The sequence below is a fragment of the Phacochoerus africanus genome, chromosome 4 (assembly GCF_016906955.1).
Source record: "Phacochoerus africanus isolate WHEZ1 chromosome 4, ROS_Pafr_v1, whole genome shotgun sequence".
Lineage (NCBI taxonomy): Eukaryota > Metazoa > Chordata > Mammalia > Artiodactyla > Suidae > Phacochoerus > Phacochoerus africanus.
Genome location: NC_062547.1, coordinates 5329942 through 5347477, shown reverse-complemented (window position 1 = coordinate 5347477; position 17536 = coordinate 5329942). Strand labels below are relative to the sequence as shown.

The window sequence follows — 17536 nt, the reverse complement described above, 5'->3', positions numbered from 1 at the left end:
ATCAAATCCTCAGTAACTTCGAGCATCACCTCCTCCACAAAGACTTCCCTGCCTAGACAGCCCTCCACCACAGCAGAACGGGCCCCTCCCCGCTTTGCGCCCTCACAGTTGGCTGCACAGAGCGTGTATATATCCTGCACAGACCTGGTGTCCATTACAGCACTCGCTTGTCATCTTGGTTTACATCTGATGCGCATGGAGTTATTCTTAGATCCTTTCACTGTTCCAAAACATCTCAGAATTCCTGTTGTGGCACAGCGGAGGCGAACCCGACCAGGAACCATGAGGTTGTGGGTTCGATCCCTGGCCTTGCTCAGTGGGTTAAGGACCCAGCATTGCCGTGAGGTGTGGTGTAGGTCACAGATGCGGCTGGATCCTGCGTTTCTGTGGCTGTGGCGTAGGCCGGCAGCTGTAGCTCCAATTAGACCCCTAGCCTGGGAACCTCCATATGCCGAGGGGGCGGCCCTAAACAAATAAATAAATAAATAATTTTTGAAAAAGGGTTTCAGTTTGGTGGCTAATCTGTATGGTCACCTGACACACACCCCTCAATGTGGTCTCATTGGCACTCACCTTGCAACCCCAGTGCCAAACATAGTGTCTCAAAAAAGTAGGTGCTCTTTCTGAGGAAGGAATGAATGCATAAACATTTGATCTGATGGTAAAAAAATGCCATCAATTTGAGGAGTAGCAGGAAAAGCAGCTATCAGAAGACATGGTTTATGTTCCAATTTCATTGCTAAACTAGCTGCATGACCTTGGCCAAGCTGCTTAACATCTTTGGGGCTCAGACTGCCAGTGTTTTTAAATGAGCAGGTTGGAGTAAATGACCTCCAAGCTCCATGCCAACGCTAAGATTCTGCAATTCAGTGCTAATGGCCTATTTATTTATTTATTATTTTTTGGCCACACTCGTGGCATGTGGAAGTTCCCAGGCCAGGAATTGAACCTGCACCACAGCAGAGATCCAAGTCCCAGCAGTGGTGACACTGGGTCCTTAACCGGTAGGCCACCAGGAAGCTCTCTGGTGCCCTTTAAATAGAGGAGGACCTAGCAGGCACCACAGGGAAAAAGGTGACACAACGCCTCCCACGGAGTACACACACCATGAAGTCCTAGAAGAGAGGGAGGTACTGCTCAGCTCCTGGAGCTGCATGGGCACCCCTTCCTTTCTCCCTTTTCCTAACCTGCCATGCTGCTGTGTGTCTATGCAGGTTGGCCTTTTTTCCCTCTTTTCTAAACTGTAAGCTCCCCGAGGGCAGGGTCCCAATCTTAGATATGAAATCTTGGAAGACCCAGCGGGTAGTTAGAAGTTGGCATGTATTTTGTGGTTGATGATGATAATGGCTGTGTAGAGACCCAATCAAATGTGAGACGGTGGCAGGTTTAATCAGAAATACACCAGAGAATGAAGAGAAGGCACTGGAAATTAGCAGCATTGTTCTACTATCAATAGCATTCAAATTACATGCCTGTGGATTAAGGAGCAACTTAAATACAGAGAGGAAGAAATATGATCCCTTCAAGAGGAATAATGTGGATTCAGAACAAGGAATCCCCTGCCAATTCTATATTTATCTTCCAGCAAGCCAGAATTGAGAATTCAATTTGCCCACTTTTCTGAATTTGTGGACCATAAAAATGCATACAATATACAAAGTAGCAAACGAGTATGAAATGCCGAAATGAAATAGAACATGCTAAAACGTATTGTAAAATATTAACATTTGCACAAAACATAAACCTTCACCAGTATAAACACGTGCATTAAAAACGAAGGTAGGTAGGAGTTCCCGTCGTGGCGCAGTGTTTAACGAATCTGACTGGGAACCATGAGGTTGCGGCTTCGGTCCCTGGCCTCGCTCAGTGGGTTAAGGATCCGGCGTTGCCGTGAAGCTGTGGTGTAGGCTGCAGACGCAGTTTGGATCCTGTGTTGCTGTGGCTGTGGCGTAGGCTGGGGGCTACAGCTCCAATTCGACCCCTAGCCTGGGAACCTCCATATGCCACAGGAAACGGCCCTAGAAAAGGCAAAAGGCGAAAGGCAAAAAAAAAAGAAAAAAAAAGTAGGTAAATCCTGTAATCAGTTTGAATGATAAAAGACTAAGGTATAACTGTAATATGGCTCACATTTTTATTTTTATTTTTATTTTTTTGGTTTTTAGGGCCGAATCCACGGCATATAGAGGTTCCCAGGTTGGGGTCGAATCAGAGCCACAGCTGCCAGCCTCCACCACAGCTCACGGCAACACTTAACCCACTGAGCGAGGCCAGGGATCGAATCCTCAACCTCATGGTTCCTAGTCGGATTCGTTTCTGCTGCACCACGATGGAAACTCCTCACTCACTTTTTTTTTTGTCTTTTTGCCTTTTCTAGGGCCACACCTGTGGTATATGGAGGTTCCCAGGCTAGGGGTCTAATCTGAGCTGTAGCCGCCAGCCTACACCATGGGCCACAGCAACACGGGATCCAAGCCAAGTCTGTGACCTACACCACAGCTCCTGACAATACCGGATCCTTAACCCACTGAGCAAGGCCAGGGATCGAACCCGAAACCTCATGGTTCCTAGTGGATTTGTTAACCACTGAGCCACAATGGGAACTCCCTCACTCACATTTCTTATACCAATGCAATCATACATGAACAGAAAGTTAACTAAAGGGAGTTGCCTGACTGCCTAGCAGTTAAGAATCTGGCGTTGTCATTGCTGTGGCTTGGAACACTGCTGTGGTGGGGATTCCACCCCTCGCCCAGGAATTTCTGCACAGTGTGGGCGTGGCCAAAAAAAGAACTAAGGATTTGCAACTCACCAATAAGAAGACAATTAAATCAACAGTAGAAGTAAATCTAGTAATTATGACCAAATTAAAACATGAACTCCAAGCTGTGGCAAACCAAGTATAACTGCAGAAAATATAACGGCGGAAACTCACCTTAAACGCAGTTAATATTTTCTTGCAATCCCCCAGAGAGTGCAAACATAGATTTAACCCCAAAGAAAGATTGAACACATTTCAGAGTTTAAATATTTAGCAAGAATTTTGGGGAAAAAGGAGATCGTCATTTTAAAATTGCACACTTCAAATATAATGAAGTAGTATAATTAAAGTGGCACTTTGAAAAAAAATTGGCTGGAGATATTAGGTCTATAATATCACATCAAAAGCTGTCCTTTGATCTGGACTCTGACGGACAACACCCAGAAACTAGAGATGACGGAGATAAGCAGAGCAGAAAGACTAGATCACAAGAGAAGCTGGAATAAAGAGAGTGAAGAACTTGGCTGAAGATTTGCAAACCTACCGCTTGGCTTTGGCTTGGCTCGGTTTGCAGCAGTAGGAGCTTTAGTTTCTATCAGCTCTATTCCAGCTGAAGCAACAGCTGCAGGAAGAGTTTACCTGGAATAATTGCTATTACATCACCCCTCTGCTCCTGGACATACACTTCTCTCTTACTCTGTCAAAATCAAACTTCTCTGCAAGTGTTCAAAGCCCTCCAGCCCTCAAACTCCTCTGTCCTTCCAAAGCATCACCACCCTCTTCATTTCTTTTCTTTTTTGCTTTTTAGGGCTGCACCTGTGCACGTGGAGGTTCCCAGGCTAGGGGTCTAACCAGAGCTACAGCCGCTGGCCTACACCACAGCCACAGCAATGCCAGATCCAAGCCACATCTGCGACCTACACCACAGCTCATGGCAATGCTGGATCCTTAACCCACTGAGCGAGGCCAGGGATCAAACCTGCAACCTCATGGTTCCTAGTCAGATGCGTTTCCGCTGCATCATGACGGGAACTGTGCTGCTTTCTTCATTGATTCAGTGAACACCAACAAGTGAGTGCCAACTCTGCCTGGCACTGTTCTAGGCACTGGGCATGCATCAGTGAACATGGACAAAATGAACAAAACTTCCTGCCCCCTGGGGCCCATAGCTAAGTGGAATTTTCTTTCTTTCTTTTTCTTTTTCTTTTTTTTTTTTTGGCTGCACTTGAGGCAATCCGAAGTTCCAAGGCTAGGGATGAAACCAGTGCCACAGCCATGACAATGCCAGATCCTTAACCCTCTGAGCCACCAGGGAACTCCCCAAGTGGAATTCTACATGCAGTTCTTATTGTTTATAATGACGATTGTTCTCTTCGTATGTAACATCTTCATGGCATCTCCTCCTTGATGCAAAGACCTCAAGGGTAAAAGCCAAGTTTTCTAATTTTTCAAACGTTTTTCCATCCAAGCATTTAATTTAGTCTTAAGCACATGGTACTCGGTAGCAAGACAAATCATTCTTGCAGGGAAAGAAATAAATAAAAGAAATAGGAGAATCAGCAATCTTTTCTACATATGTTGTCTTGGGCATTCCATTGTGGCACAGCAGGTTAAAGATCCAATGTTGTGGAGTTCCCGTCGTGGCACAGTGGTTAACGAATCCGACTAGGAACCATGAGGTTGCGGGTTCGGTCCCTGCCCTTGCTCAGTGGGTTAACAATCCAGCGTTGCCGTGAGCTGTGGTGTAGGTTGCAGACGCGGCTCGGATCCCGCGTTGCTGTGGCTCTGGCGTAGGCCGGTGGCTACAGCTCCGATTCAACCCCTAGCCTGGGAACCTCCATATGCCGAGGGAGCGGCCCAAGAAATAGCAAAAAGACAAAAAAAAAAAAATAGATCCAATGTTGTCACTGTAGCAGCTTGGATTGCTGCTGTGGTGTGGGTTCCATCTCTGGCCTGGGAACTTCCACATGCCACATCTGAAAGAGTACCAGACTTAGCCAAGCCAAAGCTGACAAAAGGCAGTGAGTGCCCTCAAAAAAGATGGGCCAAGATCAGACCCTCTGGGAGGATCAAGGAACAGGCCTTAGTGTTTAGGCAACTAGCCCTTTGGGGACATGGCTTGGACATCCCATGACTATGAACCATCGCCAGCTAAGCCAGCACACCAGCACAAGGTTGCAAACAGTCCTGAAACCCTAGGGTGACAGAAACTTCCCCTTACCAAACACAGGTGCGGTGAGGCCCAGGGCTCAGCATGTTTCAGTCCCACTCTCGGGAAGGACAGGAAGCCTTGCCCTTTTGTAAGTGGAAGTGAGGGTGGCCTGGCCCCAAGGCAAAGCGAAGGCTCTGACAGAGCAGGTGGATCCCAGATGCTGGTGCAGCTGCCTCACAGCTGTAGTCAACTCCAACCTCAGGAGAGGTGGGTCTGTGCAAAGGCAGGCCAAATGCCTGGAGAAATCGGCAGCAAGGAGAGACTGGGCGGGATGGCTTTTGTCCTATAGTCCCACGGAAAGGGCCAACTGTGTTCCAGGAAACATAAGGCTCTCATGCGCCATCTCCGTTCAATGACACCAGAATCTGCGGGGCATTTCTGGCCTCTGTTCTTTTCCTGATCAATTCAGATTTTACTTTCAGACTCAAAAGAAAGCTTTCTATCCCTTAAACTCATAACCACCCAACATCTAATCTTGATTCCTTCTAGAGTTAACACAGTAAGTATGTGCTATTGATTTTGGAAGGTCTTTTGAGGGATACAAATGTGGCCTGGCCCCTGTCTTCAAGGAACTTCTAGTCTAGTGGAGGAGGACAGAGGAAGATGTTGAGGAAATGAGCAAGTCATAAAACTAGAGGGCATGTGATTAGGATGCACCAAGCACGGGAGAGGGAAGCAGACAAGCAAGTTCTGCTCTGCTGATGACAGGGTACACGGCATGGGCATGGCTGGGGAAAGGAATGAACACAGACGGGGTGGAGCCACAGAGAGGTCAAGAGAAGCATTAAGAGAAAGAGACCTCAGGATGATCAGGGGATGGGAGAAACAGAATCAGGGAAGAGAGAAAAATGGAGATCAGAGACATCGGGCTGGTGCGGAGAGACTAGGATCCAGGAAAGCAAAGAGGAGAAGCTATGAAAAAGTCACTCCTTACACTCTCCGTAAATTTACTTAACTATCAAAACTTCTTAAACATGTTCCTTAAAGCTGGTGGTTGGAAACACAGTAAATGCTCGTAATCCATGGCTATTACAGGCCAGACACTGAGCTCTAAGACATTATTCATTTATTTCATCCTGAGAGTTAGGTATTTTTCCCACTTCACATATGAAAACCTAGGCTTTGAGGAATTCACTAGGACTGAATAGCTGGTAGCCAGCAGAGGAGACGTGCCGTCTCTGATGCCAAAGCTGTTTTTTTTTTTTGGCTTTTTCTACAGCTGCACCCGAGGCATATGGAGGCTCCCAGGCTAGGGGTCTAATGGGAGCTATAGCCACCAGTCTACGCCAGAGCCACAGCAATGTGGGATCCGAACTGCGTCTGCAATTTACATCACAGCTCACGGCAACACTGGATCCTTAACCCACTGAGCGAGGCCAGGGATCGAACCCGCAACCTCATGGTTCCTAGTTGGATTTGTTAACTACTGAGCCATGATGGGAACTCCTCTGATGCCAAAACTTTTTTTTTTTTTTTAATCTTTTGGCCATTTCTTGGGCTGCTCCCGCGGCATATGGCGGTTCCCAGGCTAGGGGTCGAATCACAGCTGTAGCCACCGGCCTACGTCAGAGCCACAGCAACGCGAGATCCGAGCCACGTCTGCAACCTTCACCACAGCTCACGGCAACGCTGGATCGTTAACCCACTGAGCAAGGCCAGGGATCGAACCCGCAACCTCATCGTTCTTAATTGGATTCGTTAACCACTGCACCACGACGGGAACTCCCCAAAACTTTTTAATTACTGGCTATCTTACCTCCCAGGGGACCTGTGAGGCCAACTTTTCTATTTTGATTTAGACCTACATTGTCTGGGATACCCCTACTTCCTCCTTAACATTTAGGGAGTGCAGAGAAATGGAAATTGTTTAACTTACTTGACCAGACTACAGGGTTCTCTTTTCACTTGCTAAAGACTCCCCACAGAAGTGGGTGATCTGGATTTTGACTCTCACCATTGGTTGTGTCTTAGCTTTGCTCAGAAAAGGAGAGATTTTGCAGTTCCTGCTGGGGTGCGATGGGATCAGCAGCATTTGAACGCAGGTTCAAACCCTGGCCTGGCACAGTGGGTTAAAAGGATCCGGGTTGCCACAGCTATGGGTAAGTCGCAACTGTGCTTTGGATCTGATCCCTGGCCAGAGAACGCCACATGATGAGAGGCGGCAAACAAAGAAAAAAAGAAAGCAGAGATTGGTTAATATCATATTAAGGCACCAGCTTATTCCAGTCAGGGATCCTCTTTGAAATGTTTCTGGAAGGAATTTTTCTTTCTTTCCATCTACTACTCGCTCCCTCTCCATGCAGCTGCAGTTGAAGTCATGGAGTTGTTCATAGTTCTTGTGGCCTTCATGGGGCATCCCCAAGCTCTGTTCTCCTTGGAAATGGCACTTTTAGGGCAAAGCAGCTCATGATGTGCCCTTGCCAGGCGGAGCCACTGTGATTGTGGGGGAAATCACTAGCCATCTGCCTAGCTCTTATCTCACCCTGCATGTCTGCTTTGGAATATGAACAAAGCCTGCCTGTGGAGAAACCATTGTGTCTATCTGTTTAAACGTCCTTTCCCCCAACGCAGACTACTTAACGAATGGTTTTCAACTGGAAAAGAGCTGCAGCAACCTGACAAACCTTCACTTGCCGTCCTGTTCCAAGTTTAAGTATTACAATATTGGTTTTGGAGGCTCCTTAGGTTTCCTCCCAAAGCGCCCACCTGAGTTAAACCTGTAGGAGGCATCTGTTATCTGAAGGTGAGCAACTCAGTTCGCTGAGGGTTAATTACTTTAAAGGGTCCTGAATTTTAAGAAGAAGGGCAAGACCACCGTGAGCTTCTGCTGGAGACCTCCTCCTCTCTCCTTGCCCCCAAGGATGTCATGGGTTTAGGAGGATGAGTGGGAAAGAAATAAAGCCGTTTCTCTTGCAAATAGCAATGAGGCCGAACGCTTAGTCTGACAATGGCAAAAGTCTCTTTCTCTTAAAAACAAACAAGCTGTTGCTTCTTCTATACCTGCAGAGAGGAGTTCCCATCATGGCTCAGTAGTTAACAAATCTGACCAGGAACCATGAGGTTGTGGGTTCGATCCCTGGCCTCGCTCAATGGGTTAAGGATCTAGCATTGCCGTCAGCTGTGGTGAAGGTCGCAAACGAGGCTCGGATCCCACATTGCTGTGGCTGTGGCATAGGCCAGCAGCTACAGTTCTGATTAGACCCCTAGCCTGGGAACCTCCATGTGCTGCAGGAGCAGCCCTAGAAAAGGCAAAAAAAAAAATATATATATATATATATACCTGCAGAGAGCCAGATGCCTATGGGACCACATCTGGCAGTGCCAGTGTTAAAGACTGCTGCCTTGCAAATATATTTCACTACAGTCTGAGAGACTTAGGCTTTAGGCCTGATAATTTGGGGTGAAGATCTGCATTTGCTCTGAAAAATCAAAGAAATCTGAACAAAACCGGTATTAGAATAAAGAATATTTCCCAGTGGCAGGAATGCTAGAGGGTGATACCATAGTAATAAACCTTTTGTTGTTGTTTGGGAGACGTTGCAGTCTGGTATCCCAGAGCGCTAAACTCCTGTTAGAGTAGTTATGCAAGCTGTTTAACCTTTCTGTACTTGGTCTGTCTTTGAAAGGAGTATAAATGCTACCGGGCACTTTAGCTCGTCTCCGAAGGAGGTGAGACTAAGTAGAGAATATCTATCAAGCTCCCTACGTGGGCATGGAGAAAAACCTCACGTGGCAATAAATAGTAATAATACCTTGGGTTTACACACGGCCTTTACCCTAGAGTTCAAACCTTGGTAGGAAGAGAAGACAGCATTATTTTAATGGTCTTTCTCTAACGTCTTCCCTAAAGAGTTGGAGGTTGTTTATGGAAGTTGTTGTGATTCACTTCATGCCTTTCCTTTCTCCTCCATCCTCGGGATCCAAGGAATCAAGAGTTTAAGGGGTGGGAAACCAGGGCAGGGAGAAAAAAAGACCTGTGTGATAACCTCTCAGCAAGAGCCTACTGAAGCCAACAGTGCGGGCCCGGGTGCGGACCGCCCAAGCCACGGTCCTTTGTGGGATGTATAATTTAAACGGGCCTCAAAGCACGAGATTGGCTGGGGGATGCCCTGATCGCGGCTGGGCTGCTCGCATGGCGCGTTGCTCAGACGCCTCTGGCCGGGCTCCGTCGACGTCCCCAGCCCGCCGGCCCGTCGGGCAGCTGTCGAGCCGCGGGAGCCCGTTCGTGGGCAGGGCTGGCGCGGCTCGGGCGGCCGCTGCCCCGTCGCTGACCCCCGCGCGAAGCTGCGCGCACCCAGAGAAGACATCTTCCCGGCCCGGCCTCCCGCGCCCGCTGCGCCTCGGGGCGGCGGGGTCGGCCCAGGGGCTGGGGACGGCTCGCGCACCCCTCCGTGGGGGGCGCCCCGACTCGCCGGGGGCGGGGTCACGTCCCACCCGGGCCGCCGGGGGCACGGGCGCTGCGGAAAGCTCTGCGTGGCCGAGGAGCGGGGGCTTCCAGGGCCACCTCCTCGGCCGCCTCGGGCCCGCGGTGGGCGCGCCGGCCGCCGCCGCCCCCGGGCCGTCGCGGAGACCACTCCCGCGCCTGGTACCTGTGGACGCCCTTGTCAAGCGCCCGGAGCTCCCCCGGGGGAGCCGAGCCCAGGACAGACATGCTACTCCCGTTTCCTGCCCCTTCGGAGCGGCGAGGAGTGGGTGAGGCGGGGCCGGGCTGCTGCACCCAGGAGCCCCCCCCAGCCGAGCGCGGACGGGCCCCGCGGCGGGGGCGCCAGGGCCTGCCCGGGGGATGGCGACCAGGCCGGCCTCGGCCCAGCGGCCGGCGCGCGAGGGGAGGGCAGCCGGCGGGAAGGCGCCTCTTCCCTGCGCCCCCTCGTCCTCGGCAGCCTGGCCGGCCGAGCCCAGCGGCCTGACCCGGGAGCCCCCGCTTTGAGGCGGGCAACGGCTGCCCTCGCCCAGGCCACCCGGCCTTCAGGTTGTGTGACTGTGACGGGCTGACTGGGGCAGAAGGCGGTTGAAGGGGGACGCGGCGCGTCTCCCCACTGCTGGGGGGGGGGTGTTGTGCTTTGTGGGGGGTCGGGGGTCACCACCCTCCCCAGAGAGGTGGGGGAGGGCTGCCGGCGCAGCTGGCCGGCTAGGGGCGGGGTCACAGAGGCTAAGTGTGTGTTCGAGCGAGGGCGTTTGGGGGGCAGGGCGCGCGCGGAGGCGGATCCGCGGCCTGCGCGCAGGCGCGAGCAGCGGGCCCGGCCCGAGCCCTGGAAGAAGGCCGACGGGGAGCGGGGGCGGTGGGCCGGCGGGAGGGCGGGCAGGCTGACGCGAGGGGGGGCGGGGAGCCGCGTCGGCGTCGCCGGGCGCGGGCGATTCGAGGCCGACGCATCCGCGCGTGCGCGCGCCGGCAAAGTGTCCGCGTTAGAGGGGAGTGACGCGTGCGCGTTCACGTGCACCCGGGAGAGCGGTAAGAAGCCAAGGGAGACTTGAAGGGGGTGGGGGTGGAGAGGCGAGCCGGAGGAGGGGTGGGGAGGCGGCGCCTGCGCAGTACGCCGCGGAGGAGCTGTGTGTATGTGAGAGTCTGACGGGCTCAAAATGGCGGCGGCTGCTTCAGCGGCTCCTCCTGTGTGAGGGAAACAACACCCCTCCCCGGCAGCGGCGGCGGCGGCGGCGGCTGCGGCGGCTGCGGCTCGCAGAGCACCTTCCCAGCGGCTGGGCCTGTCGCCGCTCTGTCTATCCTGGGCAGGGGGCGCTCCGGGAGGAGGGGCAACGCCAGGGGGCCCATCCCCCGGAATCCCTCCTCTGCGACTGGGGAGTAGCCGGGGGCTCGTCCCGCAGCGCGGAGCCCGGGCTGAGGGGGAGACGCGAGGGGAGCCCGGGCCCCCAGCCCGGCGCGCCGCGCCGCTCCCGCCCTCTCCGCCCCCCGGGGCCGGGGCCCGCGTTCCGGGGGGCCGGGGTGGCGCGGGCAGCCTCGGGTCGGCCGGTCTCAGCTGATCGGCCGCCGCTCCCGGGCTCTGGAGGCGGCCGAGCCGCTGCTCGCCGAGGGCACGGTGAAGAGGGCGCTCCCCGCGGCCGGGGCTGGCCGGGGCTCGGGCTCGGGCTGCCGACCGCTGGCCCGGGGGAGGCGGGGGCGCCCCGGGCTCGGCGCCGAGGGGTCGCGCTCCCCTCTCCTGACGCCTCCGACTCCCGGTCTCCAAAGCCAGAAGAGGAGGTTTGATTCAGCAACTGTTTCCTCTCTTTTCCGGGTCGCTCTGACCCTCTGGATACTGGGTTGATCCACGGAAAAAACCGAAGACGACGTTTGGGATTTAATTTCTCCTCTCAGTTTTTTGGAATCTTTTACTTCTCACTTGGACAAGAACTCACGAGCAAAATCCCCGGTGAGATTCCCCCCCCCCCCTTGGAAGTTTGGTTCGCTGTGTTATCTAAAGACTTAATGTAAAGTTTCTATTTCTTTTTCCAACGGGTGAATGAACCATTGAAACGCCTTTCCCTGGGGGAACCCGGCGAGATTTGCCATTTTTTCTCTCCGGCCCAGTCCGCTCTGAAGCCTGGGCAGTCCTCGCCCGGGGGGTGCAAACACGGTTTCCCTCCCGACTTGGGGCGAGGGCTTCCTCCAGGAGGGCTCTGCCACGAACTGCACTTGAACTGTGTCATCGGGTCCTCTGGTCTTGTTGCAGTTTTGGAAGGATGCTATTAACGTGGCCATAATATAGTTACTAAAAGGGGGGAAAAAACCCTGCTTTCCCTATGGAAGCCATTATCCCTGAGAATAATTTGAAAAAAGAAAACCTTTCTTGGTATTAGGGATCGACTGTCGCGCAAACCGGTCTGTCTTTAATTTTTGAAAAAGATGTATTTTACTAATTTCTATAGGTAAAAGTCGTTTATTTTATTACTCTAAACAGAAAGCTCTGATAAATTTTTGTTTCTGATTGGCAACTCTCTTGCGTTTGTTTCAGAGTTGTACACATCTCGTGTTGGGGTGGAGGGTTGGTTTGGGAATGAAAAGATACGAGGAGTCTGGGAAGGAAGGCGACGATTGTGTACGGATTTACCAGAAGTGTATGGGAAATTGATTTGGAGTCTAATTCTTGTTCTCTTTTTTGTATAGTTTATCTTTTCTTTTCCTTTAGCTTCTAATAGGAAATGAGAGAGAACTCATTTGGTGTGGATCTGGGTTAGTTCAGTGCCTGCTTCACCTGATCAGCTCTCTAAGAGAGAAAAATCTTGCCCGCCCCCCCCCCTTGGCTAATGCTTCCATGAAGGGGAGTCTTGCTTATTGTAATCCTGTGGGGAGAAATAAGTGGTGTAGCCCGTCTGTGAGGAACTGAAACCAACATTTTTTGCCTATAGGCCTCAGACAATTGTAATGTGATTAATGTTGATCATGACCTGCCTGGAACCACTTGCTCCAGAGCTGAGAGGTCCCAAACTAATGAAAAGGAACTAGATTTCTCAGGAAGCCTTTAATTTACACCTCATCTTAAGTATCTCATTCTGTGAAAAGAAAGCTTGAGTTTGAGGATGAGTTCTCATCTCTGCTCATATCATTATTCTTTAGTGTTGCAATCTGGTTCCTAAGGAGGAAGAGGAAGGCAGCCCTGGAGTGGTTTCTTTCTGTAATTTCAACAGAAGAGTGAGAGATGGAACCCGAAGAAGAAAGGATTCGTTACAGCCAGAGATTGGTTAGTATTTTCTTGTCATTTTTTTTTTCCAATTTTGAGGCACAGTAACTATTTTGTTTCCAGTTGTGAACACACTGTGATTAAAACTTCTCAGGTGGCTTTTCTCTGCACCAGAGGGAGGAGGGAAGGTGTATTAATATCTCATTTGGTTTTTAGGCCAAGTAGTTAGAGCCTTAATATTCATCCTGTTTGGAAATGGATTTGTATGTAGCCTTTTACTTCTGTAGAAACCATTGTAGATCAGAGGATTTTGTGGATTACAACATGATAAGGATTTCTAATTTCGCAATACTGACATTGTAATTAATCTAATTGATTAATTTAGATTAGAATGTAAATTTTAGGGGCAAAACTGCTTGAGAAACGTTAGTTCTTTATAACTTTTAGATTATGGTGTGCCAAGAGTCATTGCTTTGAGCTGGGGAGTAGAACTATGGATTTTTTTTTTTTTTTTAAACACAGATCAACTCTTATAGGGTTGAAAGTGATTGAGAAAAGGTAGAATTCTGGATGCTGACAGAGTTGTGTATTTTGTATTTTGAGAGGGATATATGAGATAAGATATATTTCATTGAAAGAAATTTTTACTTAGTAATCATTTACTTTGTGCATAGGAATACTTTGTGCTTTGGGCCCTGCTTTCCTCTCAAGGTTTCCCTATTGGAGTTTAAGAATTTGATTTCCGTTTTTCCTAGTTAAAGAGAGCTTTATTAATATTCTCACCATATGTTCATTTCAGAAATATGAATTTATGTTTGTAGAGTGGGGAATGAAGAAAGCCACAGAATTTTATATATTATGTAAAATTGGGTGAACTGAAAGACCTGGATTACTAAAGGAATTTATGGTGGTTTTATTTGGCTCTGCATTTTAGACTGAATTTAGAGGAAAAAAGAGTGATTTGCTAACCATTTTCTGATGATCTCCGGACTATTCTTTTTTCCCCGCCTTAATGTAACTGTTAAAAAGGTATGGAGTGTATATCCAGTAGGCAATATGTTCTGGCAACCCTTGGTGTCAGAGATTTGCTTCTTGTCTGTGTGTTGAGATTATAATTCTTTATCTCCAACTTTTAGAAATAAAGTGTATCGTTAGTGGACTTTTGTTCATTTAGGATTTATTTTTGCTTTGACGTTTCTTGGATTTAATTTTTCTTTGGGAAAAGAAAAGAAGATCCTGCAAAACTCTTTTCCCAGTTACTCACTGCTTCGTGGAATTCGTTTTTATCATGTCAAGCTGGTAGGATTGTTGAGCTCTTTCGCATATGTCTGAGACATCTTGGGATCCAGTCTTTCAAAGCAAGTTTTCACGGTTTTTTTTAACAAGGTGGGCAGGTGGTGGTAAGGAGATCCAAGGAATCTGTGACTTTTGTCCCGGTAAGATTTTTTTTTTAATTGTAAAATGATTGCTGCTTGTTGCACACTTTAACCTTTTCCTTATCTAGAATATTTTTTCTTTTGGTTTATGTACTTTTGTAGTACTGTAAGAGGATACATTACTATTTTGGGAGGCTCTTTCTCACTTAGAATTTTGGGCAGTAATGTTATGGTTTAGGGTAACTAATGTCTGCTTTCCTTTCTAACATTATATGACGAAATTATATCTGAAGTGTAAATCCCTTCCGTAACATAACTTTTGATATGAGAGCATATTGGCAGTTTATTTGAATGGTAGTCTGCCTTCCAAGCTTTTAATGTCTCTGTGGCAAGAGCTCACATTACAGAATTCTCTATTGATTAAGTTAGATATTTGAGGAATTTTAAAACTAACATGAGGGCATAAAGACAGTTTTTTATAGTAAATTATAACACTGTGTCTCTTTAAAGTAGGTCAAAGTATATAACTTATTTTTGTTTTGCAGTTACTGGCCATAGAACATAAAGTTTGAAAGAGAAACAAAACTACAGGCTTACTGATTTGGTTTAGTGCTCTCATGCTACATGTTTGTCAAATCGAATTGAATCACCTAGTACATTCGTTATAGTGTTATTGACTATTCTTGGCTATTACTTACATAACATTCTAGAGGAGAAAACCAAAATGTTCATGTCTCTGTAATATACCTTCAAAATAGTCTCTTGGGAGAGAAGATAGACTACTAGGATTAACAGTCTGAGTGCAAACCCATTTTGGAATATGAGTAACTTTTTTGTATTTTGGACCATTTATCTGTCTATTAAAAAAAAAAGTTGTACCCCTACATGTATTATTCATGATTGACTAGATCTTTTTAATGCTTTTAACTGACATAGCTATTTCAAGTGCACAGAAAGAATAAAAGAAGTTTTGATGTGTTTATACCATCTTTATGACAAATTATTATTTTTTTGTTTTTTGTTTTGGGTTTTTTTTTTGTTTTTTTAAGGGCTGCACCCACAGTATATGGAGGTTCCCAGGCTAGGGGTCTAATCAGAGCTACAGCTGCCAGCCTACACCACAGCCACTGCAACGCCAGATCCAAGCTGTGTCTGAGACCTATACCATAGCTCATGGCAATGCCAGATCGCCAGATCCTTAACCCACTGATCGAGGCCAGGAATCTAACCTGCAGCCTTATGGTTCCTAGTCAGATTCGCTTCTGCTTCGCTACAATGGGAACTCCTGACAAATTATTTTTTAAAAAACAAATAGCTAGTTTCAAAAAATTGGCTTGTCTTGGGAGTTTCTGTCATGACTCAGTGGTGATGAACCTAACTAGTATCCATGAGGATGCAGGTTTGATCCCTGACCTCGCTCAGTGAATTAAGGATCCACTCAGTAGGTTAAGGATCTGGCGTTGCCATGAGCTGTGGTATAGGTTGCAGATGTGGCTCAGATCTGGCATGGCTGTGGCTGTGGTGTAGGCCAGCAGCTGCAGCTCCATTTGGACCCCTAGCCTGGGAACTTCCATATGCCGAGGGTGCGGTCCTATAAAAAACAAAAAATTGGCTTGTCTTTTGCCAACTAATATTTGTCTAGTACATGTGGAAGAGACTTACACCTTTGAAGATGGTGTGTATTTGTAGATTTGGGGCATAAGCTTTACTTTTTGGAATTAGAACATGCACTTATTTTGCAGTGTAGGAAGTACAGGGGAGGGTAAATGATGTTTTGACGTTTCTTAAACAAGACATCATTTCATTTTGTTTTTAATGATTAGTAGTTTTGTGTATAGATTCCTAGAATAAAGCCAGATAGATCTGCATAGCAAGTCGATATACCTGAGGAGGTAGTAAAGCGAGAGGGATAGAAGCTTCAGTTTTGGTGATGGATGGATATTTGGTTGTCCTGAGGTACAAATGATTTATTTCTACATTTCTAGTAAATTCAGATATAGAACCTTATTGAGAAACATTGACAGGTACTAATTATGGAAACTTTTTTCCTTTATGTGGTTTCAGGAACCAAAGTGTTGAAGTAGTTTTGGAGGTTTGTCATGGCCATGTATGTTTAAGTGTTCACTTATAGGAAATGTTCAGCATTTATTACAGTTTCTTAATCTAAAATGTTAAATAGTTGTCGGTTGATGATCTTTTAGGTTTTTGAAATCATACCAGTTCTGAGTAACTCTTGTTATTGCATAGAAAATCAAGGGCAAAATAAAGTGCATCTAAAGTAAATGCTTAAGATGAGTTATAGCTTGTATGGAAAAACTTCGATAGCCCCTGCCAAAGGCAATTGTAGAAACAAACGAACCCCTAAATCAGTGTAAAAGAAAGTGAAGACAGTATATTTTAGGGTAAAAATATAATGTGTATTTTTTTTTATCTTGACTTCACCTGAAGCTAGAGTGTTATCTGAAGGTAGAATTTTTTTTTTTTTGTCCTTTTGTAGGGCTGCACCTGTGGCATATGGAGGTTCCCAGGCTAGGGCTCCAATCGGAGCTGTTGCCGCTGGCCTATGCCAGAGCCACAGCAACGCCAGATCTGAGATGCTTCTGCAGCTTACACCACAGCTCACAGCAATGCTGGATCCTTAACCTGCTGAGCGAGTCCAGGGATTGAACCCGCAACCTTATGGTTCCTAGTCAGGTTTCCACTGCGCCACAACAGGAACTCCCTAGAAATGTTGATTTACTTGAGAATTCAGCTTGCTTTTCAGTCCTAATGATGAGGATTAAGAGATTTTCTTTTTTTCTTTTTTGCCTTTTCCAGGGCCACTCCTGCAGCGCGTGGAGATTCCCAGGCTAGGGGTCTAATCGGAGCTGTGGCCGCCGGCCTACACCACAGCCACAGCAATGCCAGATCCGAGCCTCGTCTGTGACCTATACCACAGCTCACGGCAATACCGGATCCTTAACCCGCTGATCAAGGCCAGGGATCGAACCTGAAACCTCTTGGTTCCTAGTGGGTTCGTTAACCACTGAGCCATGACGGGAACTCCATAGGATTAAGAGATTTTCTAAAGGATGTTATACTAAAGGATGTTCAATCCTTTTAATGTGCTGTGCATATGAGTCTCTCTGAAATAGCTAAATCATTTATCTGTCGCAAGAACTGAGGGCACTGAACCCTGATGATAGTCTCACCTTTCTTTGGGTTACCCTTGATATTGTCTCCCCAGGTTCAGCAGCAATTACCAGATTACTCCTTTTACAAACAGTCCCACATTGTTTTGTTTTAGTTTTTTTTGGCTGCACCTGCGGCATATTGAAGTTTCTGGGCCAGGGATCAAACCTGAGCCACAGCAGTGACCCAAGCCGCTGCATCACAAGAGAACGCCCAAAGAGTTCCATTTTGAATGTCCTCACTCTAAGGTCTTTCTGGCTAGCAATAGACCTAGGCAAAATAAAAACCTAATTTTAAGTCATTTTTTCCATAATTTAGCATATTGTTCATAGCTAAAGAAAATTACAGATGGTCTAAATTGTTGAATTTGATTATTTTAATTATTTCATTAGACTTAACTATCAATCCC

At 47.8% G+C, this 17536-nt stretch overlaps 1 protein-coding gene across 1 annotated transcript in view; it reads left to right on the top strand.

The window, feature by feature from the left end:
* The first annotated feature begins 10522 nt into the window (after positions 1-10522).
* Positions 10523-17536, top strand: part of KDM2A (lysine demethylase 2A) — a 116421-nt gene continuing 109407 nt past the window's right edge. Inside the window, exons 1-2 of the mRNA XM_047775140.1 lie at positions 10523-11332; positions 12517-12640. Of these exons, the coding sequence (XP_047631096.1) occupies positions 12599-12640 (42 nt within the window). The 5' untranslated portion in view covers positions 10523-11332; positions 12517-12598. The remainder of the gene's footprint in view (positions 11333-12516; positions 12641-17536) is intronic.